Below are 25,832 nucleotides of genomic sequence, written 5' to 3'. Positions count from 1 at the left end.
CAGATAACTCAATTTCATTTCTTTTTATGGCTGAGTAATCTTCCATTGTATATATGTGCCACATCTTCTTTACCATTCATCTGTCGATGCTCACTTAGGTGGCTTTCATGTCCTGGCTATTGTAAATAGAGCTGCAATGAACATTGTGGTACATGACTCTTTTTGAATTATGGTTTTCTCAGGGTATATGCCCAGTAGTGGGATTGCTGGGTAGTATGGTAGTTCTATTTATAGTTTTATAGGAATCTCCATTCTGTGCTCCATAGTGGCTGTATCAGTTTACATTCCTACCAAGAGTGAAAGAGGGTTCCCTTTTCTCCACATCCTCTCCAGCATTTATTGTTTGTAGATTTTTTGATGATGGCAATTCTGACTGGTGTGAGGTGATACCTCATTGTAGTTTTGATTTGCATTTCTCTAATGATTAGTGGTGATGTTGAGCATGCTTTCATGTGTTTGTTGGCAATCTGCTTATCTTCTTTGGATAAAAGTCTTTTAGCTCTTCTGCCCATTTTTGGATTGGGTTGTTTGTCTTTTTGATATTGAAATGCATGAGCTGCTTGTAAATTTTGGAGATTAATCCCTTGCCAGTTACTTCATTTGCAAATATTTTCTGCCATTCTGAGGGTTGTCTTTTCGTCTTTCCTTTGCTCGTTTCCTTTGCTGTGCAAAAGCTTTTGTTTCATTAGGTCACATTTGTTTATTTTTGTTTTTATTTCCATTTTTCTAGGAGGTGGGTGAAAAAGGATCTTGCTTTGGTTTATGTCATAGAGTGTTCTACCTATGTTTTCCTCTAAGAGTTTGATAGTGTCTGGCCTTACATTTAGGTCTTTAATCCATTTTGACTTTATTTTTGTGTAAGGCGTTAGGGAGTATTCTAATTTCATTTTTTACATGTAGCTGTCCAGTTTTCCCAGCACCACTTATGGACAAGGCTGTCTTTTCTCCATTGTATATTCTTTCCTCCTTTATCAAAAATAAGGTGACAATATGTGCATGGGTTTATCTCTGGGCTTTCTATCCTGTTCCAATGATCTATATTTCTGTGTTTGTGCCAGTACCATATTTTCTTGATTATTGTAGCTTTGTAGTATAGTCTGAAGTCCGGGAGCCTGATTCCTCCAGCTCCATTTTTCTTTCTCAAGATTGCTTTGGCTATTAGGGGTCTTTTGTGTTTCCATACAAATTGTGAATCTTTTTGTTCCAGGTCTGTGAAAAAATGCCATTCATAGTTTGATAGGGATTGCATTGAATCTGTAGATTGCTTTGAGTAGTATAGTCATTTTCACATGCTGACTCTTCCAATCCAAGAACATAGTATATCTCTCGATCTGTTTGTATCATCTTTAATTTCTTTCATCAGTGTCTTATAGTTTTCTGCACAGAGGTCTTTTGCCTCCTTAGGTAGGTTTATTTCTAGGTATTTTATTCTTTTTGTTGCAATAGTAAATGGGAGTATTTCCTGAATTTCTCTTTCAGATTTGTCACCATTAGTGTGTAGAAATGCAAGAGATTTCTGTGCATAATTTGTATCCTGCTAGTTTACCAAATTCATTGATTAGCTCTAGTAGTTTTCTGGTAGCATCTTTAGGCTTCTCTATGGGTAGTATCATGTCATCTGCAAACAGTGACAGCTTTACTTCTTCTTTTCCGATTTGGATTCCTTTTATTTCTTTTTCTTCTCTTATTTCTGTGGCTAAAAATTCCAAAACTATGTTGAATAATAGTGGTGAGAGTGGACACCCTTGTCTTATTCCTGATCTTAGAGGAAATGGTTTCAGCTTTTCACCATTGAGAATGATGTTGGCTGTGGGTTTGTCATATATGGTCTTTATTATGTTGAGGTAAGTTCCCTCTATGCCTACTTTCTGGAGGGTTTTTATCATAAATGGGTGTTGAATTTTGTCAAAAGCTTGTTCTGCATCTGTTGAGATGATCATATGGTTTTTCTTCTTCAACTTGTTAATATGGTGTATCACATTGATTGATTTCATATATTAAAGAGTCCTTGCATTCCTGGGATAAACCCTACTTGATCATGGTGTATGATCCTTTTAATGTGCTGTTGAATTCTGTTTGATAATATTTTGCTGAGGATTTTTGCATCTATGTTCAACAGTGATATTGGCTTGTAATTTTCTTTCTTTGTGACATCTTTGTCTGGTTTTGGTTTCAGGGTGATGGTGGTCTCACAGAATGAGTTTGGGAGTGTTCCTCCCTCTGCTATATTTTGGAAGAGTTTGAGAAGGATAGGTGTTAGCTCTTCTCTAAATGTTTGATAGAATTCACCTGTGAAGCCATCTGGTTCTGGGTTTTTGTTTGTTGGAAGATTTTTAATAACAGTCTCAATTTCGGTGCTTGATTTGTCAGTTTATAGTTTCTATTTCTTCTTGGTTCAGTCTGGGAAGGTTCTGCTTTCCTAAGAATTTGTGTATTTCTTCCAGGTTGTCCATTTTATTGGCATAGAGTTGCTTGTAGCAATCTCTCATGATCCTTTGTATTTCTTCAGTGTCAGTTGTTACTTCTCCTTTTTCATTTCTAATTCTATTGATTTAAGTCTTCTCCCTTTTCTTCTTGATGAGTCTGGCTAGTGGTTTATCAATTTCTTCTCAAAGAACCAGCTTTTAGTTTTATAGATCTTTGTTATCATTTCCTTCATTCCTTTTTCATTTATTTCTGATCTGATGATTTCTTTCCTTCTGCTGACTTGGGGATTTTTTTGTCCTTCTTTCTCTAATTGCTTTAGGTATAAGGTTAGGTTGTTTATTTGAGATGTTTCTTGTTTCTTGTTTCTTGGTTGTGTTGCTATAAACTTCCCTCTTAGAACTGCTTTTGCTGCATCCTATAGGTTTTGCATCATCTTGTTTTCATTGTCATTTGTTTCTAGATATTTTTTTTTGATTTCCTCTTTGATTTCTTCAGTGATGACTTCGTTATTAAGTAGTGTATTGTTTAGCCTCCATGTGTTTGTATTTCTTACGAATTTTTTCTTGTAATTGATATCTAGTCTCATTACATTGTGGTCTGGAAAGGTACTTAATACATTTTCAATTTTCTTAAATTTACTGAGGCTTGATTTGTGACCCAAAATATGATCTATCCTAGAGAATGTTCCATGAGCACTTGAGAAGAAAGTGTATTCTGTTGTTTTTGGATGGAATATCATATAAATATCAATTAAGTCCATCTTGCTTAATGTATCATTTAAAACTTGTGTTTCCTTATTTATTTTCATTTTGGATGATCTGTCCATTGGTGAAAGTGGGGTGTTAAAGTCCCCTACCATGATTGTATCACTGTCGATAACCCCTTTTACGGCTGTTAGCATTTGCCTTATGTACAGAGGTGCTCCTATGTTGGGTGCATAAATATTTCCAATTGTTATATCTTCTTCTTGGATTGATCCCTTGATCATTACATAGTGTCCTTCTTTGTCTCTTGTAATAGTCTTTAAGTCTATTTTGTCTCATATGAAAATTGCTACTCCAGCTTTCTTTTGATTTCTATTTGCAAAGAATATGTTTTTCCAACCCCTCACTTTCAGTCTGTATGTGTCACTAGGTCTGAAGTGGTCTCTTGTAGACAGCAATATAAGGGTCTTGTTTTTGAATCCATTCAGCCTGTCTATGTCTGTTGATTGGAGCATTTAATCCATTTACATTTAAGGTAATTATCGATATGTATATTCTTATTACCATTTTCTTTGTTGCTTTGGGTTTGTTCTGTAGGTCTTTTCCTTCTCTTGTGTTTCCTGCCTAGGGAAGTTCCTTTAGCATTTGTTGTAAAGCTGGTTTGGTGGTGCTGAATTCTCTTAGCATTTGTTTGTCTGTAAAGGTTTTATTTTCTCTGCTGAATCTGAATGAGATCCTTGCTGGGTAGAGTAATCTTGGTTGTATGTTTTTCCTTTTCATCACTTTAAATATATCCTGCCCTCCCTTCTGGCTTACACAGTTTCTGCTAAAAGATCAACTGTTAACCTTATGGGGATTCCTTTGTATGTGATTTGTTGTTTTTCCCTTGCTGCTTTTAGTATTTTTTCTTTGTATTTAATTTTTGATAGTTTGATTAATATATATCTTGGCATGTTTCTACTTGGATTTATCCTGTATGGGACTCTCTGTTCTTCCTGGACTTGATTGACTATTTCCTTTCCCATATTAGGAAAGTTTTCAACTACAATCTCTTAAGATATTTTTTCAGTCCCTTTCTATTTCTCTTCTTCTTCTGGGACCCCTGTAATTCAAATATTGGTGCATTTAATGTTGTCCCAGAGGTCTCTAAGACTGTCCTCAATTCTTTTCATTCTTTTTTCTTTATTCTGGTCTACAGTAGTTACTTTCACTATTTTATCTTCCAGGTCACTTATCCGTTCTTCTGCCTCAGTTATTCTGCTATTGATGCCTTCTAGAGAATTTTTAATTTCATTTATTGTGTTTTCATCATTGTTTGTCAGCTCTTTAGTTCTTCTAGGTCCTTTTTAAACATTTCTTGTATTTTCTCCATTCTATTTCCAAGATTTTGGATCATCTTTACTATCATTACTCTGAATTCTTTTTCAGGTAGACTGCCTATTTCCTCTTCATTTGTTTGGTCTGGTGGGTTTTTACCTTGCTCCTTCATCTGCTGTGTGTTTCTCTGTCTTATCATTTTGCTTAACACACTGTGTTTGGGGTCTCCTTTTCATAGGCTGCAGGTTTGTAGTTCCCATTGTTTTTGGTGTTTGCCCCCAGTGGCTAAGGTTGGTTCAGCAGGTTGTGTAGGCTTCCTGGTGGAGAGGACTAGTTCCTGTGTTCTGGTGGATGAGGCTGGATCTTGTCTTTCTGGTGGGCAGGACCACATCAGGTGGTGTGTTTTGGGGTGTTTGTGACCTTATTATGATTTTAGGCAGCCACTCTGTTTTGGGGTGGGTTTGTGTTCCTATCTTGCTAGTTGTTTTGCATAGGGTGTCCAGCACTGTAGTTTGCTGGTCATTGAGTGGAGCAGGGGGTCTTACCGTTGAGAGGGAGATCTCTGGGAGAGGTTTCACCGTTTGATATTACGTGGAGTCGGAAGGTCTCTGGTGGACCAATGTCCTGAACTTGGCTCTCCCACTGCAGAGACACAGGCCTGACACCCAGCCAGACCACCAAGACCCTGTTAGCCACACAGCTCAGAAGAAAAGGGAGGAAAAAAAAGAAATAACAAAATAAAATTAAATAAAATAAGTTATTAAAATAAAACAAAATTAAATTATTAAAAATAAAAAAATAAAAAGTTATTTAAAAAAAGAAAAAAAAAGAAAGAAGAGAGCAACCAGACCAAAAAACAAATCCACCAATGATAACAAGTGCTAAAAACTATACTAAAAAAAAAAAAAAGAGAGAGAGACAGAACCCTAGGACAAATGGTAAAAGCAAACCTACACAACAGACAAAATTACACAAAGAAGCATACACATATAAACTCACAAAAAGAGAAAAATGAAAAAATATATATCTATATACTTAAAAAAAAAAGGAAGCGAGCAACCAAATCAATAAACACATCTACCAATGATCAGAAACTCTAAATACTAAACTAAGATAAACATAAAACCAGTCACCAGTCAGTTGCATACAGCAAACCCCAAGTCTACAGTTGCTCCCAAAGTCTGCTGCCTCAATTTTGGGTTGATTTCTTGTCTATTCAGGTATTCCACAGATGCAGGGTACATCAAATTAATTGTGGAGTTTTAATCCACTGTTCCTGAGGCTGCTGGGAGAAATTTCCCTTTCTCTACTTTGTTCACACAGCTTCCAGGGTTCAGCTTTGGATTTGGACCCGCCTCTGTGTGCAGGTCGCCTGAGGGCATCTGTTCTTCTTTCAGACAGGACGGGGTTAAAGGAGCAGCTGATTCGGGGGCTCTGGCTCACTCAGGCCGGGGGAAGGGAGGGGTTCGGATGTGGGGCAAGCCTGCGGCGGCAGAGGCCAGCGTGATGTTGCACCAGCCTGAGGCGCGCCGTGCATTCTCCCGGGGAAGTTGTCCCTGGATCACGGGACCCTGGCAGTGGCGGGCTGCACAGGCTCCCAGGAGGGGAGGTATGGAGAGTGACCTGTGCTTGCACACAGTCTTCCTGGTGGTGGCAGCAGCAGCCTTAGCCTCTCATGCCCGTCTCTGGGGTCCGCACTGATAGCCGCGGCTCGCACCCGTGTCTGGAGGTCACTGAAGTGGTGCTCTGAATCCCCTCTCCTCAGGCATCCTGAGACAACCCGCTCCGGCGGGTGAGCAGACAAGCCTCTCGGGTTGGTGAGTGCTGGTCAGCACGGATCCTCTATGTGGGAATCTTCTCTGCTTTGGCCTCTGCACCCCTGTTGCTGCACTCTCCTCTGTGGCACTGAAGCTCCCCGCCCCCCATCTACTTTCCCCACCAGTGAAGGGGCTTCCTAGTGTGTGGAAACTTTTCCTCCTACACAGTTCCCTCCCAGAGGTGCAGGTCCCATCCCTATTCTTTTGTTTCTGTTTTTTCTTTTGCCCTACCCAGGTATGTGGGAGAATTTCTTGCCTTTTGGGAGGTCTGAGGTCTTCAGCCAGCGTTCAGTAGGTGTTCTGTAGGAGTTGTTCCACATGTAGATGTATTCCTGATGTATTTGTGGGGAGGAAGTTGATCTCCATGTCTTACTCCTCTGCCATCTTGAAGGTCTCCCTGCCCCCTCCCTCATTCTTCAGATCTCCCCTTCAGCAACAGAAAGGAGATGATTAGTCAAGGGAAACTATGGTTATGTCATTCTCCTTCCTACTGATTGGTTTAGGGGAGTTCATTTAAAACAGTTCTAGCCAATGAGAATTGAGGGAAGTCTGCTGAATGACACATGGGGGTTTTTCCTTTACTAGTAAAATGAGGCTACTCAAATAAGCATTTATTTTTCTTTCCTAGTTTCAGAGTTCACTGGCTAAGAATGTGACATATAAAACTGGTGCAGCCATGTTTCTTCTAGGAAGTTAGGGAAAAACATTCAAAACTGAGAAGAAACATGAAATCCAAACCTACCTCCAAATAGCTCCTGACACGCTTTAATAGATGTTTATTTTTAAGATATTTTGAATGTGTTCTTCTCTTCTTTGCCTCTAAAAGCATCCTAAACTCATGTATTTTCATTATGAAAGTATTCAATAAGTCAACCACAAATTGATGACTTACTTAATTATTAATAATTATAGTGTTTTACAATAAGAGAAGCTTTTTAAAAATATAGCTGATATTTAAATATTAATGTCATATAGCCCTTAATGAATTATATTAACTAGAACTGCCCACCTTGCAACCACCCAGACCCCAATATCTCTAAATCCTGTTGGTTCTCCATGCTCATTAATCTTTTAGGTCAGTAAAAGACTTACTTGTTTACTAATTGGTCGTTCCTCACCTAGAGTTTAGCCATTCAAAAGAAATGGCCAGAAAGAATGGTAAAAACCTGAAACTGGAGCTACACCTAGTGCTTTCTTTCTCCCTTTAGCAATTCCTTGCTGCTTCAAAAAAAACGATTCAGTCAGTAGAATGAGTAAAGTTTTAGAATCAAATATTAACTGAATTTGAATTTGAATCCTGTACTTATTAGATGCTACTTTGCTTTTATGAAATTCAATTCCCTCTTTCAGAACTCCTAGATATGTTTTGAATATAAAAATGTGGTCACTCATATGAAAGTACCCTGCAGGGTGACTAACAGATCTTCTTCTGAGATTCTCTCCTTGACCAAACTCTAGCCAGGCTCCATTGAGACCTGTGCTCAATTAGGCTTCACCTTGGCCTATAAAGACTGTAACAAAAGGCTAACACAATTTTGAACAACTCAAGGCCACATCCCAAGGATGTCTCTCATCGCCCTTAAAGTGCCCACCTGAGCAAACTCAAGCCTACCAAAAGAATTTACTGTTTGTCCCAGCCATCACCTGAAGACAGGACCCCTGTCTCTTAGCCCCTGTAGGAAGGTGGGAGCCTAACTTTGATAAGAACCAGTTAACAAATAGGGACCACCCTCCCTCTTTCTGGGTGTTTGCAATTTTTCACTTCCCTGCCTCTATGGAGACCCCCACTCACTCTCCTCCCTACTCTCTCTCTTATTCCTCATTCTCCCTTTAAAACTCCCAGCTACCACTATACAAATCAAAGTTGAGTTTAGTTCACACTGGGCTCTTTATCCTTTTGAGTATAGTAATACACTCTTCCCAATATAGTATATTACTGATTAAAATCTGTCCTTACCACATTAACTAGAGTCTGGATTTGGCTATCTTTGACACTTCCTTCATCCAATTAATTCATCAAACACTTACAAATAGACACTGTTGTGGAAATAAGCTGGCCTGTTATCCTTTTGTTGGGTATCTCCTTCTCCCATTGTATGCATATAACTATGTCAGACTTTATCCCAGCTCTTCAAATTCTCACCTCACCACCCACTTCTCCATTCCCTTTTAGCTGATGAATTATCCTCCTTGAAACAAAACAGTAACTGATCTGTACTATTAGTATTTACTTCCCTTCTTAGTCAAAGCTCCCTGCATGCATTTCTGCTCAGTGGTTAGAATATATTCTGTAACCACAATCAGTAAAAGGCACTTCTTAGGACAACTTCACTTATCCCATCACACATCCACATTCATGTAAATAACCTAAGATACTGAGACTTTTAAATGAGGTATGGGAGTGAGAGGCAGCCAAACAGGAAGAGACAAGTGAAAGTTAACTGCTAGATAATTCCTCTTCTCCACCGCAGCCTGTAAGTTTAACCTTTTGATTTTCCTAGCAAGAAGGGAATACATTCTGCTTAAAGAAGTCACCATTCATCAAACAAACTGTGTGTTAATGCGCAGTGGAGGAAGGAGGGTATTTTTAACAAACTGTTTCATTACAATAGAAATAGACCAAGGACTTGAAAGAGAAAATACATTAGCAAATTAGGGTATTTCATAATTGTTCAGAATTCTGTACTAAGAAGCATTATTTTAATATCATGAGAATATTAAAGTTGAATATTTCATATCCATTTTGGATGTGGCTAAGCACGTCTTCACAAAAGCATTGAGGAGGGCATAATATCATTTAATAACCAATGTTGAGTTTTCTTTCTAAATTGCAGACCACATGCGATCTCCACAAAGGTAAAATGCAATAGCATGGGGCTTACGGGGGGGGCTTTGAAATAAAATGACTCATGGAGTTAACCAATTAAAGTGATTATAAATCATGTGAAATTTGAGGGAGAAAGAAAAGTAAAAATAAGTGAATTATAAGCAATAGTAATATCTTTAACTGCAAACTGCTTCAAGTTAGAGGCATACACAATAATGGTAACATTAGTGGGTAAATGGTAGGCAGACAAATAAGTAGGTGATAAAGATATTCTGGAGTATTTGAAAATGTATTCTGTCCCATCAATTTAAATGTTTTTATTTATCACTGAGGTCAGACCTAGAGAACATCATAAAATCATTACAAAACATGGCTACGAGACAAGAGAAAACTGTTTGAGGTTAAACTGGAGTTCATTTAAAAAAGAGAAAAAAAATCCAAGTGCTTATGAAACAATAAGGTAAAAATAACTCTTCTCTTACTTGTCTTCCTACACATATAGTTTAGAATCGGCTTCCAATAATCATTGACTGAATAATCAACTTTTAATGAACCCCAGGGGATTATCTTGATTTTCAGGACTTTAAATACTTGCTCTACTGACATATCAGACATTTACTATTGACAATATCTATTCTGTTTAATTATATCATTATCAACATATTGTATCTCCCTCATTTATTTCTATACACTGAAGACTTTAAAACTCCAACTAGATAAACATGTCCTATCCCTCAGATAAGGCTTCAGAAGAACAAATCTTATAATAAGATTTAAAAGTCTGCTTTATTCCCAGTCTAATTAATTTTCAGTATAGGAGATAAGATCAGGGATAGGGCAGCTCATCTTTGCCATTCCTCCTGAATTAAATAAGCATTATGACCTGATTATTGATATTCATGTATTTACTGAAAGCCTATCAAGTGCATGGCAGTGATTTAAACAAATGTTTGAAGTAAATACTGGAACAACATTAATACTTCCCAACAAACCAAACCATTATCCAAAGTCAAGGGTAAATCTATCTTTCTATCTAACTATATATATATAGATATAGATAATATATATGTATTTTTTAAGTCAGCCATTTTAGTTTAATTCTGCTGGGTAACACTTAAATATTAATTCAGCACATATTTGCTAAGCATCTACTACGTTCCAGGAATACACATGAATTTACAGTAAACTCTCTAATCCAGTACATTGCGTTTAATGGGAAGCCAACATGGAAAGGCATGAAGTTCACATGCAAGGTCACAGTAGAGTTCAGCGAAGTTTGGCATGCAGAAATCAGATATATCACCACCTTCTTCGGATCTAGAGTGCCTTGCATATTGACTAGTATGTAGTAGGCAATTCATGTATATTTGCTGAAAGAAAGATGTCTTCAGTGATGAGATGCTTGAGCTGAGTCAATGGTAATCATCCACACAAAGACAGATAAGAAATGTGTAAAACACATGGGCTGAGTACACACAGGGACCAAATTGGGAGTTCCAGGAATGGTGTAAAAGCAGTGTGCACAGTAAGAAGCAATGAGGCTGAAAGGACAGGACTGTGCAAATGAATAAAAGGCAAAAGTCTTAACACTTCTGAGTCAGGAACTCCCAAATAATTCAACTGAAAGGTAGACCTCTAATTAAAATTAACAGCATGTGTCCCATAAACACAGCCCCAAAGTAACTTTAAAGAGCATAGTGTCATAAAATATGTACTGTACTAAAATTATTTGGGGGAATTGCTTCATAGATATCAGTAAAACATACTCAGACAAAAACAGAGAATTTATAACAGAAAAATGTGTTGTATCTAGAGTAAAATATTTATATCAAGTCCTGGTCTTACCATGTTTTAAGTCTTTCTTCCTGGGCAAGTGATTTTACCTCTTTGAGGTTCATTCACCTCTTCTAAATCAGGAATAGTATCTACCTTTCAGCATAATTGTGGGACTTCAAATAGGTAAGTTAAAGTTCACTACAAAAGATTTTGTCAACTGCTGTGTCTCAGTGTATCCTAATATACATTTTCAAATGTTAAGTTTTATAATGTAACTCTCTTTGATAATTAAAAAGTTTAATCTGGTATGAAGCATTATTATACGATCTGTAGAATAGGTAGGGTGAAGCCAGTTATTCTACGATAAAGATTATGATAAAGAAGTGAACAAGATTTAAAATGTGTTTAGCTTCAGTTGGTTTTAGAAAGCTGTAAGTGGTTTATCTGGGACTTCCCTGGTGGTCCAGTGGTTAAGATTCCGTGCTTCCCCTGCAGGGGGCGCGGGTTGGATCCCTGGTCAGCGAACTAAGATTCCACATGCAGTGTGGCATGGTCAAAAATAGAAAAAGGTGTAAGTGGTTTACCTAAGTAAATAAAGTTAAAATAAACAGAAACATGTAAATATCATAGATCAGTACTTTGATAAAGTGTGTGGCACATACCTTATGTTATATATTTTAACCTTTCCATAATCTGTGTATAGCTTTTCTCTCATGAGTGACCAAAGTTATTGCTATAATATAAAAGTGCAACTTCTCTGTTCAGGCAATATTGAACATTTGTGATTGGTAGAAAATAATAATCAGAGAGAAATTAACTTGGACAATAAATATAATAAATATAAATATATATAAATTTAAATATACTCAGAAAGCCTCATATTATAAACCAGAAAACTGGTTAGGAATGGACAAGTTACAATAATAGAAAACCTGTCCAGAAGCCCCCTCATTAGTAATTAGAACAAAGCACAATGTGCTTATTTTCTTAAATTGGGACATATTCTATTCTACTGTAATATAGGTCTTAGCCATATTACATTGGTTTCTTTTACAAGCAGTGACATCCGTTTCTGCTGTAACACCATATTTGCATCCTTGAAAGATGCTGGTGTCTGCAAAATTGTGCAGTAAAAAATATCAGGGCTTATGGAAAAAGACAGGATCGGAGGTCAGAACATTCGAAACCTACAGAAATTTAAAACCAAGTGCTAACAACCACCATAACAATCTTTATTAAAATACCAGCACAGTTAAATCTCTACTAGTATTTGCACCTAGCTTTTGGATCTTCTTTCAAGTAGCAAGCCAGAAGTGCATTCATTTTAAAATGAAAACTATGATCCAGGGTATAGCCTTTTAAAAATTAAGACAACAAACAAGTAAACAAACACATCATTTTAACACAGGGGGAAATGATTTCCTATTTTCTCCAAATGCACTCTCAATGTTGCCAGTTATATAATGTAGTAGAAATCAAGATGGTTCTTAAAGTCACTAAACAGACTAATACTTGCACTACAGAAAGGCACTTGAGTTGATTTTTCACATTTTTCTTAACATCGTCAGAGATTGCTAAGGTTTTTCCCTTCAAATGTGAGAAAGTGTGCTCTTGGTCACTTAAAAATTAATGACTTGAAGAAATAATATATGGATCAACACAATCTGAACATTATCCTCCTATTTACCAATTGTGTATAAGTTAACATGCATCAAAGAAACACACACTGAAGCAGAAAAGACTACCTTTTACCTTAAATGCATTTGATGCTCTTGGCTATAAATTTGGGCGTCAGCAGACAGAACATACATAATAGTGCTAGGCAAATCAGACACTTTCAATCTCAAAACATCATCTATCAAATGTGGTTTTATCAGGATTAAATGGGATAATGAGTGAAAACGACCAGCACAGCTCCCTGGCATAGAGTAGACATTCTATTAGTTCCCTTGGGTACTAGTAGAAAAATATTCAACTCTATATATTCAATACCAAATTTCCCTTTTGTTTTAGTTTAGTTTTTTGACTTGCTTTTTTGTTTTTTTTTTTCTTATTTTATCATGTTTTATTTTGTGTTGTTTCCCCAGAATAATAATAATAAAAACTATGGATAAAGCAGAGAAAATAAAGAATACATAAGAAAGACAAATTTGACCCACATGCTTCTGAGATTTTATCCAAAATTCCAGACATGCTAAATAAGACTAGAGTATAAACAGTGATGGAAGAGATAAAGACAGAAGTTAAATGAAAAGGGAGAAAAATTCTAAAGAAATGATAATAAAAATTATCTTTATCAGCAGTTTATATTTCCCAATTTAATACTGCCATTTCTATCTAGATATTCCATGGATTCCTCAACTTAACATATAATTTTTAAAAATTACAAAGAAGCAAAACAAATCTCTTGCCTAATATCAGCAGTTTTCTTTACTTACTTTCCTATTTTTGTTAAGATATAACCATTCTTTCTGGCAAATAGGCTTAAAACTTCAGATGCCACCTTCCTCCCAATTTCCCAAATCTAATGTGTTACTAAGATCCATTCATTCATCCACAGAAACATGTGTCTTGTCCGTTCATTCCTTTTTCATTTTCCTCTGGTCCATCTCACACATGGCCAGTAGACTTAAAGACAAAAGAAAACTTTACTCATGTTATTTTCCTGCCCAAACAATGGTCCCACATATCCACATGGAAGCATCAACCTCAGTTTGGCCTCAAGGCCTGACTGCCTCCTGGTTCCATCAACATTCTCATACTGAGGCCAACAACTCACCCTTCCAAACTTTTAATTTAATTAAACTGGATTATTTCTGTCCTCTGAACATTTGCCTCTTTCCCTAAAATTTACTGTCCTACATTTTTTTCTCCTTGTCTTATTTTCTCCAAGTACTCTCACCATGTTGATGCCTCCTCTGCTTCAGTGAGTGACAAGGTGATGCCCTGGTAAAGAGGCAAATCTTTGCACATGTCCTGAGTTCAAATCTTTGGGTCCTAGCCGTGCAATCTTAGTTCCTTAAACTTCTACGCCTCACAGCCCTCAAGCATAAAAGGGGAATATAATATGATAATAATTAGAGGATTGTTGTATATATGAAGCTAGTTAGTACATATGAAGTGCATGCAATTGAGCCCGGCAGTTAATAAACACTGGACAAGTTTTAGCTCTTTCTAGGTGCTGAATTCCTAAGGACTCATTTAGATCATTTAATTTTTACTTAATTATATACTTGGTCATTTCACAACATTTAGTTGAACAGTTTATTCATCTCTCATATGCTGATTTGGCTTTTTAAATTCATATTTTTGTCTTCTCATCTATAAACCTTGAATCCTATGCACCACCACTCCTCCACACAAACAAAAATTTTCAAACAAATGCATTCAATACATTAAAAAATAGGCATTGAACTAGAAGTGAGAAAATCGAATCCTAATTTCAAATAACTACTAATTATAATTGATATAGGAAAATAAGATAATTCCTCTCAATTTTTTCATACATAAAATATAATACTTTCTTGGATTCTTGATGATCTTTAGTTACAAGGTAGTTGAAAGCACTTTGAACAAGTATTTTTTACTGCCATAAGATGCTGAGGTTATACTCATTGTATAGCCTCAACAAGTATTTGATATTTGAATAACTGACAAAATGGCATAGAATTTAATTATCATAATTACTCTGAGCTGAAGAAACATTAGATTAATTTTTTTAATCTATGCAAGTTTGGTGTTCAGAGAACTGAATTGAGAATTTAGACACCAGAACTCCAGGTATTAAACCTTTTACTTTTCTATTTGACCTTTAGTAAGTCACTTATCCTAACTGTGTGCCATTCTAAGACTCTGTGACTAATTCCAGCCTAGTGTTGGCCCATAGAATGGATTCATGATACAAAAAAGAAACTCATTCCTCAAAACAATTTACTGCCCTCTGCTGGAAAACTGTGAAAATAAATATGTATTCTATCACTATGACTACGAGTAGCACCCCCTAGAGGTGTTCATCACATAACCTATATAATCATTCCTCGGAATGCTGCCTAATAAGATGTCTGAGACACCACAGGCATGTAATGAATAGTTTGATGAATAAGCCACTCTCATCAATGAATTAGATTATCTCAGCCCCTTCAATATTTTTTCTCTAATCACAGAGCAGCTATGATAATGTTTTAAATTAATAAATGAGATGTTTTTAAGCCATAGGCAGATTTATATGTATGCATATTATACCAAAAATATAAATAAAGTCTGGCATAGTAGGCTTGACGTTTTACAAGATGCCTACACATACGTGTTATCACAACTGCTCCACATTACAGTACAGCAAGGTCAACCAGCCAGATATTTTTATATCACATTTTCAAGTAAGCAAATAATGGCTCTGAGAGACTAAGTGGCTTCTTCAAAAAATCAAGAGGCCCTTAGTGTTCTAGGTCTTCTGATTCCAAATCCAGTGTTCTTTCTCCTTCTCTGCTTGTTTTAAAAAGCAAATTGCAGCCAAGACAATTTTCATTAATTGACCTGAAATTCTTCGAAGACTCATCTGTTGATTGTTATGCTTATAAATACTTTCAAAATTCCCCATCTGCCTCTTAACTATTTAAATTCAGGCAAGTTTTTTTCATTACATCTTTCTAAAATACCTTGTAATGTTTGATGAACTGTTAGTGGCACAAGTGAAATTAGGAAGTGTGTTGATAGCTATTTGAGATGAGCACTATTATTATAATTGTAAACAGTTAAGAGTTATTAAAATATTCAAAAGAGTGCCATACAGAAGCACTTTTACTTGCTGAACAATTAAAGATAGCTTGGCTCTATGAAGCTCAGGAATATTACATTTAATAAAAGCATACAAGCACTGCTTGCATCTTAAAGTGTTCTCATATCATATAATTTGGAAAATTAAAACTAATTTATAATCTGTTAAATAGACCTATCTTCAGTATAACTGGGATAGAATAAAGGGCACAAGGAATTTAGAATCTAGGTCAATAAAACTTGAAAAACAATGCTGTTCACTTTATAAGAATATATAATTATTAAATTAATTTTGCATACACCAGCTCCTAGAGGATTATCTTTATTTTGGACCAAAAAAGCAAAAGCAATTCAGACTAGCTCTACCACTTATGAAGTACTTTCTTCATGCTCTCAAAAATTCACTGCTGTGAGAGATGACCTCAAAAACAGAAGAATTAAAATCATTTCACAAATGTCAAAGGCCAGAGGAAGCAGCAGGAATAGTTCCAGGGTCTTCAGATTGACAACCCTGTTTCCATTCTCACTGCTCCTTCCCAAGGAAACAAGCAAAAACAAATTATGCTGTTCAGCTTGGTTACTAGCCTCAATCTCTGTAGCTCATTTCTCAGTCTCATTACAAACTAGTCCTATGTTTGAAAACAAGTGATTTTATTTACTAGATTATATGAAGTGTGACTTTCTTTTGGACTGTATGAGGTTCTTTTGTTCCATTAATTGCTTCTCTAAGAAGGCATTATCTCTGGGGGACCATTAGCCCCCTGTGTCACTGAAAAGACTCCATGAACACTCAGGACCCACCAACCTCTCTTCTTGTTCTATGAGCTCCAATTCAGCATTAGACACTAAAGTGGACACCAAAGTTTGGACACTAAAGTGACCAAACACTCTGCTTAACTTCTTTGACATAAAGCAGGGAAGGAAATCCTCTGGGTTATTTATTGATCATACGATATTAATTGACATAGCCTATCTTCTCTAAGTGCAGATGAATATGGAGTTGATTCAATAGAAACCTTACAAAGAGAGGCTGACATTGAAGGATTAGATCAGGGTAGATAAAAGAGGTTGTGTGTGTTTAACAGCCCAAACAAAAGATAGGTTTGTGGAGACCTTCCTCAAGACCTGAAACTGGTAGACACACATATACCTGTGCTTTATTTTTAGAAGGGACACTTTTCTAACAAACAATGACTTACTAGCACTTCACCAGAAAGAATAATTTTAAGCAGATGCCTGTAAGCTTAAGTAACTGGGTAATTCACCCCCTTCTCCCCATGATTTTGGCTTAGGTGAGTGTTCTATGTATGTATCTTGTACTGGATTGAAAGAGAGATGAATAGTTCTGTTCTTGCTTTATAATTTCATACAACAATGCTTCTAATTTATGTATGTGAACATTCAGTAATAGATGTGTATTAATCATACTTGGGTAATTGTTAAAAGAAGAATAAAATTATTTTAAAAATTAAAAAAGGTTTAGGAAAGCAATCCATACATACTACAGTTTGGGAATCTGAATTTACATAGATCTAAACAGCACATGCCCTGTGAATCACAGACTTAAGTTATCACTTGAGATGTATGATGACAGAAGCTGTGACCAAGTTTTAAATACAAAAGAAAAATAATTGCAAAAGTTATAGAGTTATGGAATCTCCGTTCCACTGACAATGCAATGCAGACTTGACAATTAAATCCCAACCTCACTTCATTAGATATGAATCTTGCAGTGAAAATGAGAGGCTTTTAAAGGAGCATTTCTGCTACAATAAAAAAAGCCTCTCACTGCAGTAGAACAATAACGTTGTGTTGAAATTTAGAACTGTTAGGCCTTGTTAGCTAATTATGGTATTGGCATCCACTTAAATTAGTCAGTTTTCCACTTCTGTCATCTTCTTTTATTCGACTGCTGCAGTTCCAAACGTTTTGACTACTTAAAAGGGAATACATCATCGTTGCCTTACCCCAGTCTAACTGCACACCACTTTCCAAAGCAATAGCTTCAATCATGCTTCATAAAATCCCCTGCAAGGATATTGTTGGAAACATAAATCAGCAAGCTGGGATTTTAGTATTTCTAAGGCAAGCTCAGGGATCACTGACTGGCGGCTTTTCCATGGCCCCATTTATAAAGGAATAAACAAAATTATGAGTTACACTAGATGCATTTTTTCAAACTGCTCCCAGTGGTATTTCTGATACTTGCTGCTGCATCCTTAATTGGAGAACAAAACACTAGCATAGAGGGATTGGACTCCAGGATCAGGATTGCTGTTTCCAAGCATCTCTGACTTCATTGGGACACACACGGCACAGAAGTACCACATGTTCTGTTTCACAAAAGCTAGGGCTCTCTCCTATGCATACATCTATGCCTCTGTGAGTGCCATGCATTTTTAAATTGTGCTAGATAGATCTTCAGAACGATGCTCCCCTCCTTCCCTGTTTCATTAAAGTGAATATGGGCTCCCTTTCAGGCATGCTTCGGTCTTAGAGCCTCGCTTTATAATCACCCTGCGTTCTGAATTATAAATTAGGTGAATTGCAATTTCAGATGTGTTACATATAAAGACCCAAATTATATGTGTCTGTGTGTACTATTTAAACATTCCCGAATTTCTTTTTTATCCCCCAAATTCCAACACACTTAATGTCTACGATGGCAAATTCACAGACTCCACAACTGAGACATTTTTCTTCTCCAAACCAGTCACAGTGTAATCCTGGCTGCATAAACTTGCTTCCTATTATGCCCCATCTTGCTCCACACTATCTACTCTTGGTTAATTGAAGTGGGATTTCAACTGCAATTTTCAGAAACTGCTTCTCAGTATTCAAAAATACCTGTGTATATTATAAATGAACAGTTAAACCAACAGCAGCTCTCCAAAAATTAAAGTAGTATATCTGTAGGACATAAAAGTGTATGTTGATCTTTGTGGTAATAATGATTCACCTAACTGATTGGGCTAATATTAGCTTCAGATAGACATATCTGCAATTTTGCTATGACTGAAATTTTGCATACTCTATTTTATTAAGGGAAAAGGAGGAGCATCTTAGCAAGACACTTTGCAAACTACAGCCACGTACAGTTTGCTTTCTGATTTCTGAACATAAAATCTGCATCCAATCGTGTTTCATCAGCCACTAACACTACAGCTTTAGGGAGGAGAAGGGCAGAGAAAGGAAGCCTTCATATCCAAAATGTCAAGCCCTGCTGAAGAATGATAGAAGGACCTAGTGAGTGTGGAAGGACCGAACCACCATTTCTGGGCTTACAATGGAGTTCTACCACCCCCTGCTGGACTAAATGAGAAACACAGAAGAGGCTAAAAGGCTGAGAATTGAATACAATGGAGATATTTTAACTTGTGCTGTAATTTATTTTTTCTCAAAAAAACAATTTCATGCTACACTAATAATATAACATTCTCTGCGATTATTACACATCACAAAATTACTTCTATATTCTTTTATTTTGAAGACTTCCACCAATGTATGTTTTAGCATTTTGTGTCTCCAATTAAATGTCCAAACTTGTCTGGACAGTTGTAAATGTCTCCATTTATTACAAATATATTTTACGTGAATGTAAATTAAACAAAGCAAGATAACTTTACATCTATCTCTATAAACATAAACAGAGGTAGCTTCCCCAAATTCTCTCTCAGATTATTCTAGTAAGCTATTCTTTTCTTTTTTTTTTTTTCTTAATAGATAAAAACCCCACCAGTTCCCCACAAGCTAAAACATCCCTTACAGGTGTAATTACAACCTGATGGTATAAAATTTTTCAACCTTCCTGTATTAACGAAGGGGTTGGGGAGACGCTGAAAATGAATGACTGCAACACATCCCTAGTTTTACCCATTTGCTTTCTTACACACAATATCCATGGCCCCTCTCTTAGTTCTCAACAGAAATAAACCATCATCGTTCACTTCCGTCAGGAACTGGGGTCTTGGGAAAGAGAAGAAAAAAAAAAAGTCTCTAAGAATTGAATTTCCTGCACACAACAGAGGTATTCCACAACGAGTTTAATGCTGATAGTTTTTGCTGCTTCTTAAAAACATCATCGCTCCCTTTCTTTTCGCAACCTCAGATATTTAACTGAACACACACCAACACACCCATCCAATTTTTGATAATGACGATCGGAGAAAGCCAAGATCCCAGAAAAAGATGCAGTTTGCCTCAATCTCCTGCTCACTAATGCCTATCTCCCATTCTGTATTTTCTCTTATTTAAGGGTCTCCACAGAACAGATACAATTTTTAGCCGCTGCTAAAAAAAGAGGGAAAATAACAACAACTATAACTTTAGTTCCGTCATTTAATTCTTCTTGTGCATCCTTCTGCCTCTCTTGGTTGGGTAGAAGGGGGAGGGAAAGTAAATGCAATAAAGCACCACACTCCTACCTTGCCCGCTACTGACAAGCAACCCGAGCAGGTAGAAGGAGAGGAGGAAGCTCATGTTCAGGACGTGACACTGGTGGACAGTTCCAAAGTTATTCAGTCCAGTCCCGAAGAGAGAACCTTTCGCTGTCACGGCCGCCTCTGCTAGAGCCGCCGCCGCTCCCGGGGCGCCCCAGCCGTCCGCAGCCCGCGCACTCTTCCTTGCAAAGTGATTGCGAGCTCCGCTCCTTGCCGCACTATATCCAGGCAGCAGCGGCGGCGGCGGCAGCAGCAGCACCAGCAGCGGCCGCCGCGGCGGCAGCAGAGCCGGGCTGGGAGGGAGGCGGGGGCGGGGGCGCGGGAAGAGGAGGGGAGGGAGGGGAAGCGCTGCCGAGGCGTATCCCTCCGCGCCTAACGGCGACCGCTTGCCGGGAGGCGCGCCGCTCCAGGGTTCGTCCGCAGTCGAGCTCGGAGGCGCGAGTTCAGTTCCCTGTGCCTCCAGCTACAGAGGTCGCCGCGATCCAACTGGCACGAGCACGTCCACGAGTGGCGGCCGCACGCTCAGCCTGACGGCGATCCGCACGTTGACGGACGGCCCTGGGCCGAGGAGGGAGGGCGGCCTGGAGCTCCTGCACAGCTGCGGGCCAGTTCGCGAAAGCGGACTGCTGGAATTGGTGTTGATGGTGCAGGCGGTCGCCCGGCCCCGCGCTCCAAGCGCGCCCGGGCTTAGCTGGAGCGGGCCATCTGGGGGAGGACGGTGTATTCCGCAGCTCTCATTCCTCCAAGGGCGTGGGGCGGGGGGGTTCTCCCTCTTCCAGGTCCTCCCTCTCGCTCAAACCTTCAGCAAGCGGCCCGCTTCTCACGCTTTCCACTCTGCCCTGGCAGAGGGAAAGCAGACGCCCTCTGGTGTCTACACCGCCTGCCTCCTCGTGCTCTAGAGAGTAGGCGGAAAGATGTGCACGGTGTTTCTTATCCACGTCGACCCACTGCTGCTGACAGCAGATACCTTAAGGGAGAGATATTGGGGAGGGGATGAGATATTAGGGGGACTGCGTTCAACTCGGCTGTCAGCGTTTACTGCGTCCTCGCAGACGTCCAATGTCTCCCCTAGACACACTCGGCGGGCTCTGCCCTCGGCGCCCAGCTCACAGCGCTGACATTGTCCCCGCGAGGGTTGAGAGGCGGGAGGTTTTGGAAACATACAAAGATGAGTTGAGCGGGAGTCCTGCTCACCTCCTACCCATACGCACACCTGCGTGTGCCCGCCTGTAAATTGAAGGGATGGAGCCGTGGCAAGCGTCCACAGCTAACTCTCCTCTTCTGAAGGTTGGGATATATCCGGTTTTCCCCTGGAAAGGTAGGAAAAGGTGTGTCAGTTTGATGTCAGACCTGCGGCAGGAGTGTGCGAGAGGCAGAATACTTGGCCCCAGGGCCCTTGTCGGTCGGCCTGGGTCAGAGCAACCGGCTGGAATGGATCCTTTCGTCTGTACATTACGTTTCTCAATTGCCTCGCCCCTGACCCAGCGAGGCCCTTGGCTGTTTCTTTATCAGCGAGGCCACAGAAGTAGAAGGGGTTAGGAATATTGTAGAGCTCAGAATCCAGCCCCCAACCTCTACCCTCACGATGCTGAAATGGAGGTGACATTGCTTCCGGAAAGGCAAGGGGTAAGAGTGGAAACAAGCTAACATAGATAGGAGAGATCTTGTCTGCCATCGATTTTCCCCAGGCAGAACACTATAACACCATCTTCACACGGAAGATTCACTTACTTGGCATCCTAGGATTGGGGTTACTGCGAAGGGTGGAGGAGGGTCAAAGACTCCTCTCCACAACAGACCGAGGCTGACTCTAACCCATGGCCCTCTCCACATCTCACAGTTTGAGAACCTCTTATTTGTTAGTGGTATATTTAGGACAATATATTTAGGAAGTTCTTTTGCCCAGGCTCCCTCCCCAGACTTTTTCCTCATTCTGGGAAGCGCCAACTGTACTTGAGGAAGCTCACAGTCAATTCTTTGCAGAAAAGGGTGGAAACAGCACATTTATAGGTGTGAAAGACAGATGACTCCTTTATTTCACCAGTTCTTGATTTCCCTAGGGAATGAAAAAAGTGCTACACACACACACACACACACACACACACACAGTCTGGTACTCTTTGCAATTGGATTTTCCTCTTTGTCAAATTATTTTTATCTCAGGCAATGGGTTGAACTATGCCAGAGGAGAATTTGACTGGTACCTTCTAAGGTAATTTTGACATTAAGTCCTCTTAGGGTGGAATGGAGGGAGGAATAAGGGTAGCAATAGCATAAGACTGTGTACAAACTCTGTGTGTGTGTGTGTGTGTGCAACAGAGAGAGAGAGAGAGAGATCTTGTGTGTATGGAAACAATGAAGGAACACAGCATTGGCACTCAGGAGGATACAAAGGTAATAGAGCTATGCTGCCCTCAAATTGCTAATAGTATTGTTGAAGAGATCAGTCATAGGGCTTCCCCTGGTGGCGCAGTGGTTGACAGTCCGCCTGCCAATGCAGGGGATGCAGGTTCGTGCCCCGGTCCGAGAGGATCCCACGTGCCGCGGAGCGGCTGGGACCGTGCTCCATGGCCGCTGAGCTTGCGCGTCCGGAGCCTGTGCTCCGCAGCGGGAGAGGCCACAACAGTGAGAAGCCCGCGTACCGCACAAAAAAAAAAAGATCAGGCATAAACACATTTGATGATATAAATCAGGCTGTAAAAATGTCAGAAGAAAAGTGAAAACCAACAGCTATTGTGACATAAAAAGAAGGGATCATTTCCGAATAGGGGATTAAGAAGGGCTTCAGGAAGCTTTAAAGAAAGTGGAGAAATTAGATAGGTAGAGACATGGGCAAAACAGAGAGGAGCTTAAGCAAAGCCTGGGGGTGTGAAAGCACACCGCTTGTGTGGAGAATAGAGAGAAGTCTAATTTGAAAAAAGTACAGAGTGTAAAATACAGAGGTTGGATGGAGTTGGAAAAGGTGTGTAGGACCATATTTTGCCAAAAAAAACCCCACAAAACTATTGTTTACCATCTCTCACAACATAAGTCCATGTGTATATGATCAAGAAGAGCCAGAATGGCTGTCCGCATCCCCCAGGGTTAAGGACTGATTGTGGATTGTAACCCACAGGAAGTTTATCAACAGAGGCTCTCCAGGGGTTACTCCATATTTAGCCTGAGTTTATGTTGCTGTGAGGTTTCAATAGCAGGGTGACACATATTCAGAGAAAGCCTTCCCCAACTTGCCTAAACTGCTTCTTAGCAGGGAGACGTGCCTCTTCAGGGCTCCATAAGAAGCCCATTCATTTCACAGTGCAATGATGAAGTGATCTCAGCCTGACATTTGCCTTGGTCAATTCCACTTCATAGCAGATTGATGATTTGAGGATGACACGTAGACAAATCGCCTTTGCCCATGGTTCCCCTCCGCAATCCAAAGTCATGCTTCCCTCCCATTGTGCAGATGTTGAGTACTATTGACAAAGGTGCCAAATCTCTGAACATGACTAAGCTATGTGCACTGGGTAGGATGTAAAAGGTATAGAAATACATCCTCCCTCATGTATGTGATTCATAATTTACATTTAAGACAAATTATCATAGTTTCCATCTACCTGGGGAAGTGTTTCAAGAGGCCTAGTTGGAGCTTTAGTGTTTTTCATTTATAAAAACAAGAGAAAGTTGAATAGAACTCAGGAATCTACAAAAAGCTGCGTAGTAGGAAATACCAACAGGACTGGATGCATGATTAAATGAAAGCAGATAAATTTGTTTGAAAAGAATCAATAAAATGAACACAAAGGAGTAGCAGAGAGAGACAAAATGATAAGGAGCATTATGTGTGGAAATTATCTTCTCAGAGAGGTTTTGCCTCCTTCATCTGCAATTAGCTCTTGTAAAAAGCATGCAGGTATACAATCCACACATAGACCCTAAGGATCAATGGTGTGTGTGGACAGGATTTAATCATTATTTTTATTTTTTGTGTTTCTGATGTTACTTGTTTTTAGTCTCTCTGTTGACAGAATTCATGTGTGTTAAGATCATACTATTAGGAAATGGGACAGTCTGTGTGTTCATTTATTTTTAAAATGTCACAAATCATTATACCTATTCATTTACTTGTCTAGAAAATTGCCTGTTTTGACTTTTTTATTACCACAAAGGAAGAAACTATCCACTGTATATATAGACAGAGAGCCTGAAACCTCTATAAATAGGTGATCCCGCTACTGCCTTTACTTATCTATTAATGCCATTTTTTCTAATGATCATGTCTTTGAAAATAATTTCAACTTTCTTGGTACAACACTTCAGATGTTTTACCAGGCTGTTTGTGAGCATCTGACAGTAGCTTCTTTAGTGGCGGAATTTAGATTTTAAAACCTTCCTTCATAAATGCTTTACTTGCTTAGCCATTTTCTTTGAAATTAAGAAACAGAACAGAGAGATTTATGGTGCTGAGGCAACCTAATCGTCACAGATTCTTACTTTTTAATTTCTTTCAGGATACATGGGGTCATTTTCCTTCATGGCTACTTCATGTTCCCTCTGGGCAAATAACTGCTCACTTCTCTCTGAAATTATGCAATAACTGCCTATAATTTGCCACTTGCCTGAATAATATTTTCTTAACTGTAAGGGATATTATATTTTTCTTCACCGAGACATCTCTGGCAAATATCATGATGGCCAGAGCAGACAATGTAATGAACATGTAACACATTGACTAAACAGTGATTAACACAACTTCAAGAATATATTCTGGACAGTATGAGATCAGAAAAAGGAGTTAAACAGTGGCTAGCAATGAACTTATTTGATATGACAAGGATTGTGATGTGAAGTGCAGGTTGCCCAAATATTGATCACATCACTCAGAAATCATATTTCTGTCCATGGATAGTATTGAGCAAGGTGATGTCCAGCACAAATCCTATCATACGGAAGGCAGTTATTACATACTAGATAACAACAAATCCTTCATATCTAGCAAGTGATCCCATACAAGTATAGGTTTGGGAGAAAACGTTAGCGGAATGCATTTTTACAGGGCAATACAATAGGTAATTAAATTTGAAAATCTCTTATTGCATAGGATCATTTGGTTCTTTTCTCAATGGAGTTATGTTACTATTAATTTTCAAATTAGATAAGCAATTCTATTAGTAATAGGCAAACTGTTGGTAGCAATGGGGTTCCCTCATATATCCACAAACCATTAATATTTGCCTAATAATCAACCACTGCACATTATTTGAATACACGCATTTATTTACTGTAATGTACATTACTTAGGCTAAAAAAAACTTACACTTTAAAATTACATGAGATGATCCTCACTCACTTAAAGGAAAATAACACATTTTCCCTGCCACCTTTTAAAATCATTAGTCCTCATATTTAAATAAATATGTATTTAAGAACTGTTACTGGATTTGATGACCTTCCTAAAACCAAGGAACTTAACATCTGTGGAAAACATTGACCTGAAAATAAATAAATAGCTGGAATATGTCAAAAGTATCAGAACAGAGAAGTGAAACTAAATATCTGTACATATTTTATGATAAATTAATATTTACAATTCTCAAATTTCTACATTCTAGTAATAAAATAATTTAGAAATGTCTATCAACCAGACAAGACTATCCCTTGAACATTTTGGCATTATTTTCCCCAGTATTTCACATATATTTTTTTCTTAGTATGACTTGAGATAGTGCTACTTAGCATATTTTACCTTGTTTTATTTTGGAGATTAATA

At 38.5% G+C, this 25,832-nt stretch overlaps 1 protein-coding gene across 2 annotated transcripts in view; it reads right to left on the bottom strand.

Annotated features, from left to right (window-relative positions):
• The window catches only part of NCAM2 (neural cell adhesion molecule 2), a 496,915-nt gene extending 476,649 nt beyond the window's left edge, over positions 1-20,266 (bottom strand). For both annotated transcript variants that reach the window (XM_032630637.1, XM_032630638.1), the window contains exon 1: positions 20,066-20,266. In XM_032630637.1, the coding sequence (XP_032486528.1) occupies positions 20,066-20,120 (55 nt within the window). In that variant the 5' untranslated portion in view covers positions 20,121-20,266. The remainder of the gene's footprint in view (positions 1-20,065) is intronic.
• Positions 20,267-25,832: the final 5,566 nt, after the last annotated feature.

Source organism: Phocoena sinus, chromosome 4, assembly GCF_008692025.1.
Source record: "Phocoena sinus isolate mPhoSin1 chromosome 4, mPhoSin1.pri, whole genome shotgun sequence".
NCBI classification, from domain to species: domain Eukaryota; kingdom Metazoa; phylum Chordata; class Mammalia; order Artiodactyla; family Phocoenidae; genus Phocoena; species Phocoena sinus.
The sequence above is the reverse complement of the archived record's forward strand: the minus strand, read 5'-3'. Positions and strand labels throughout refer to the sequence as shown.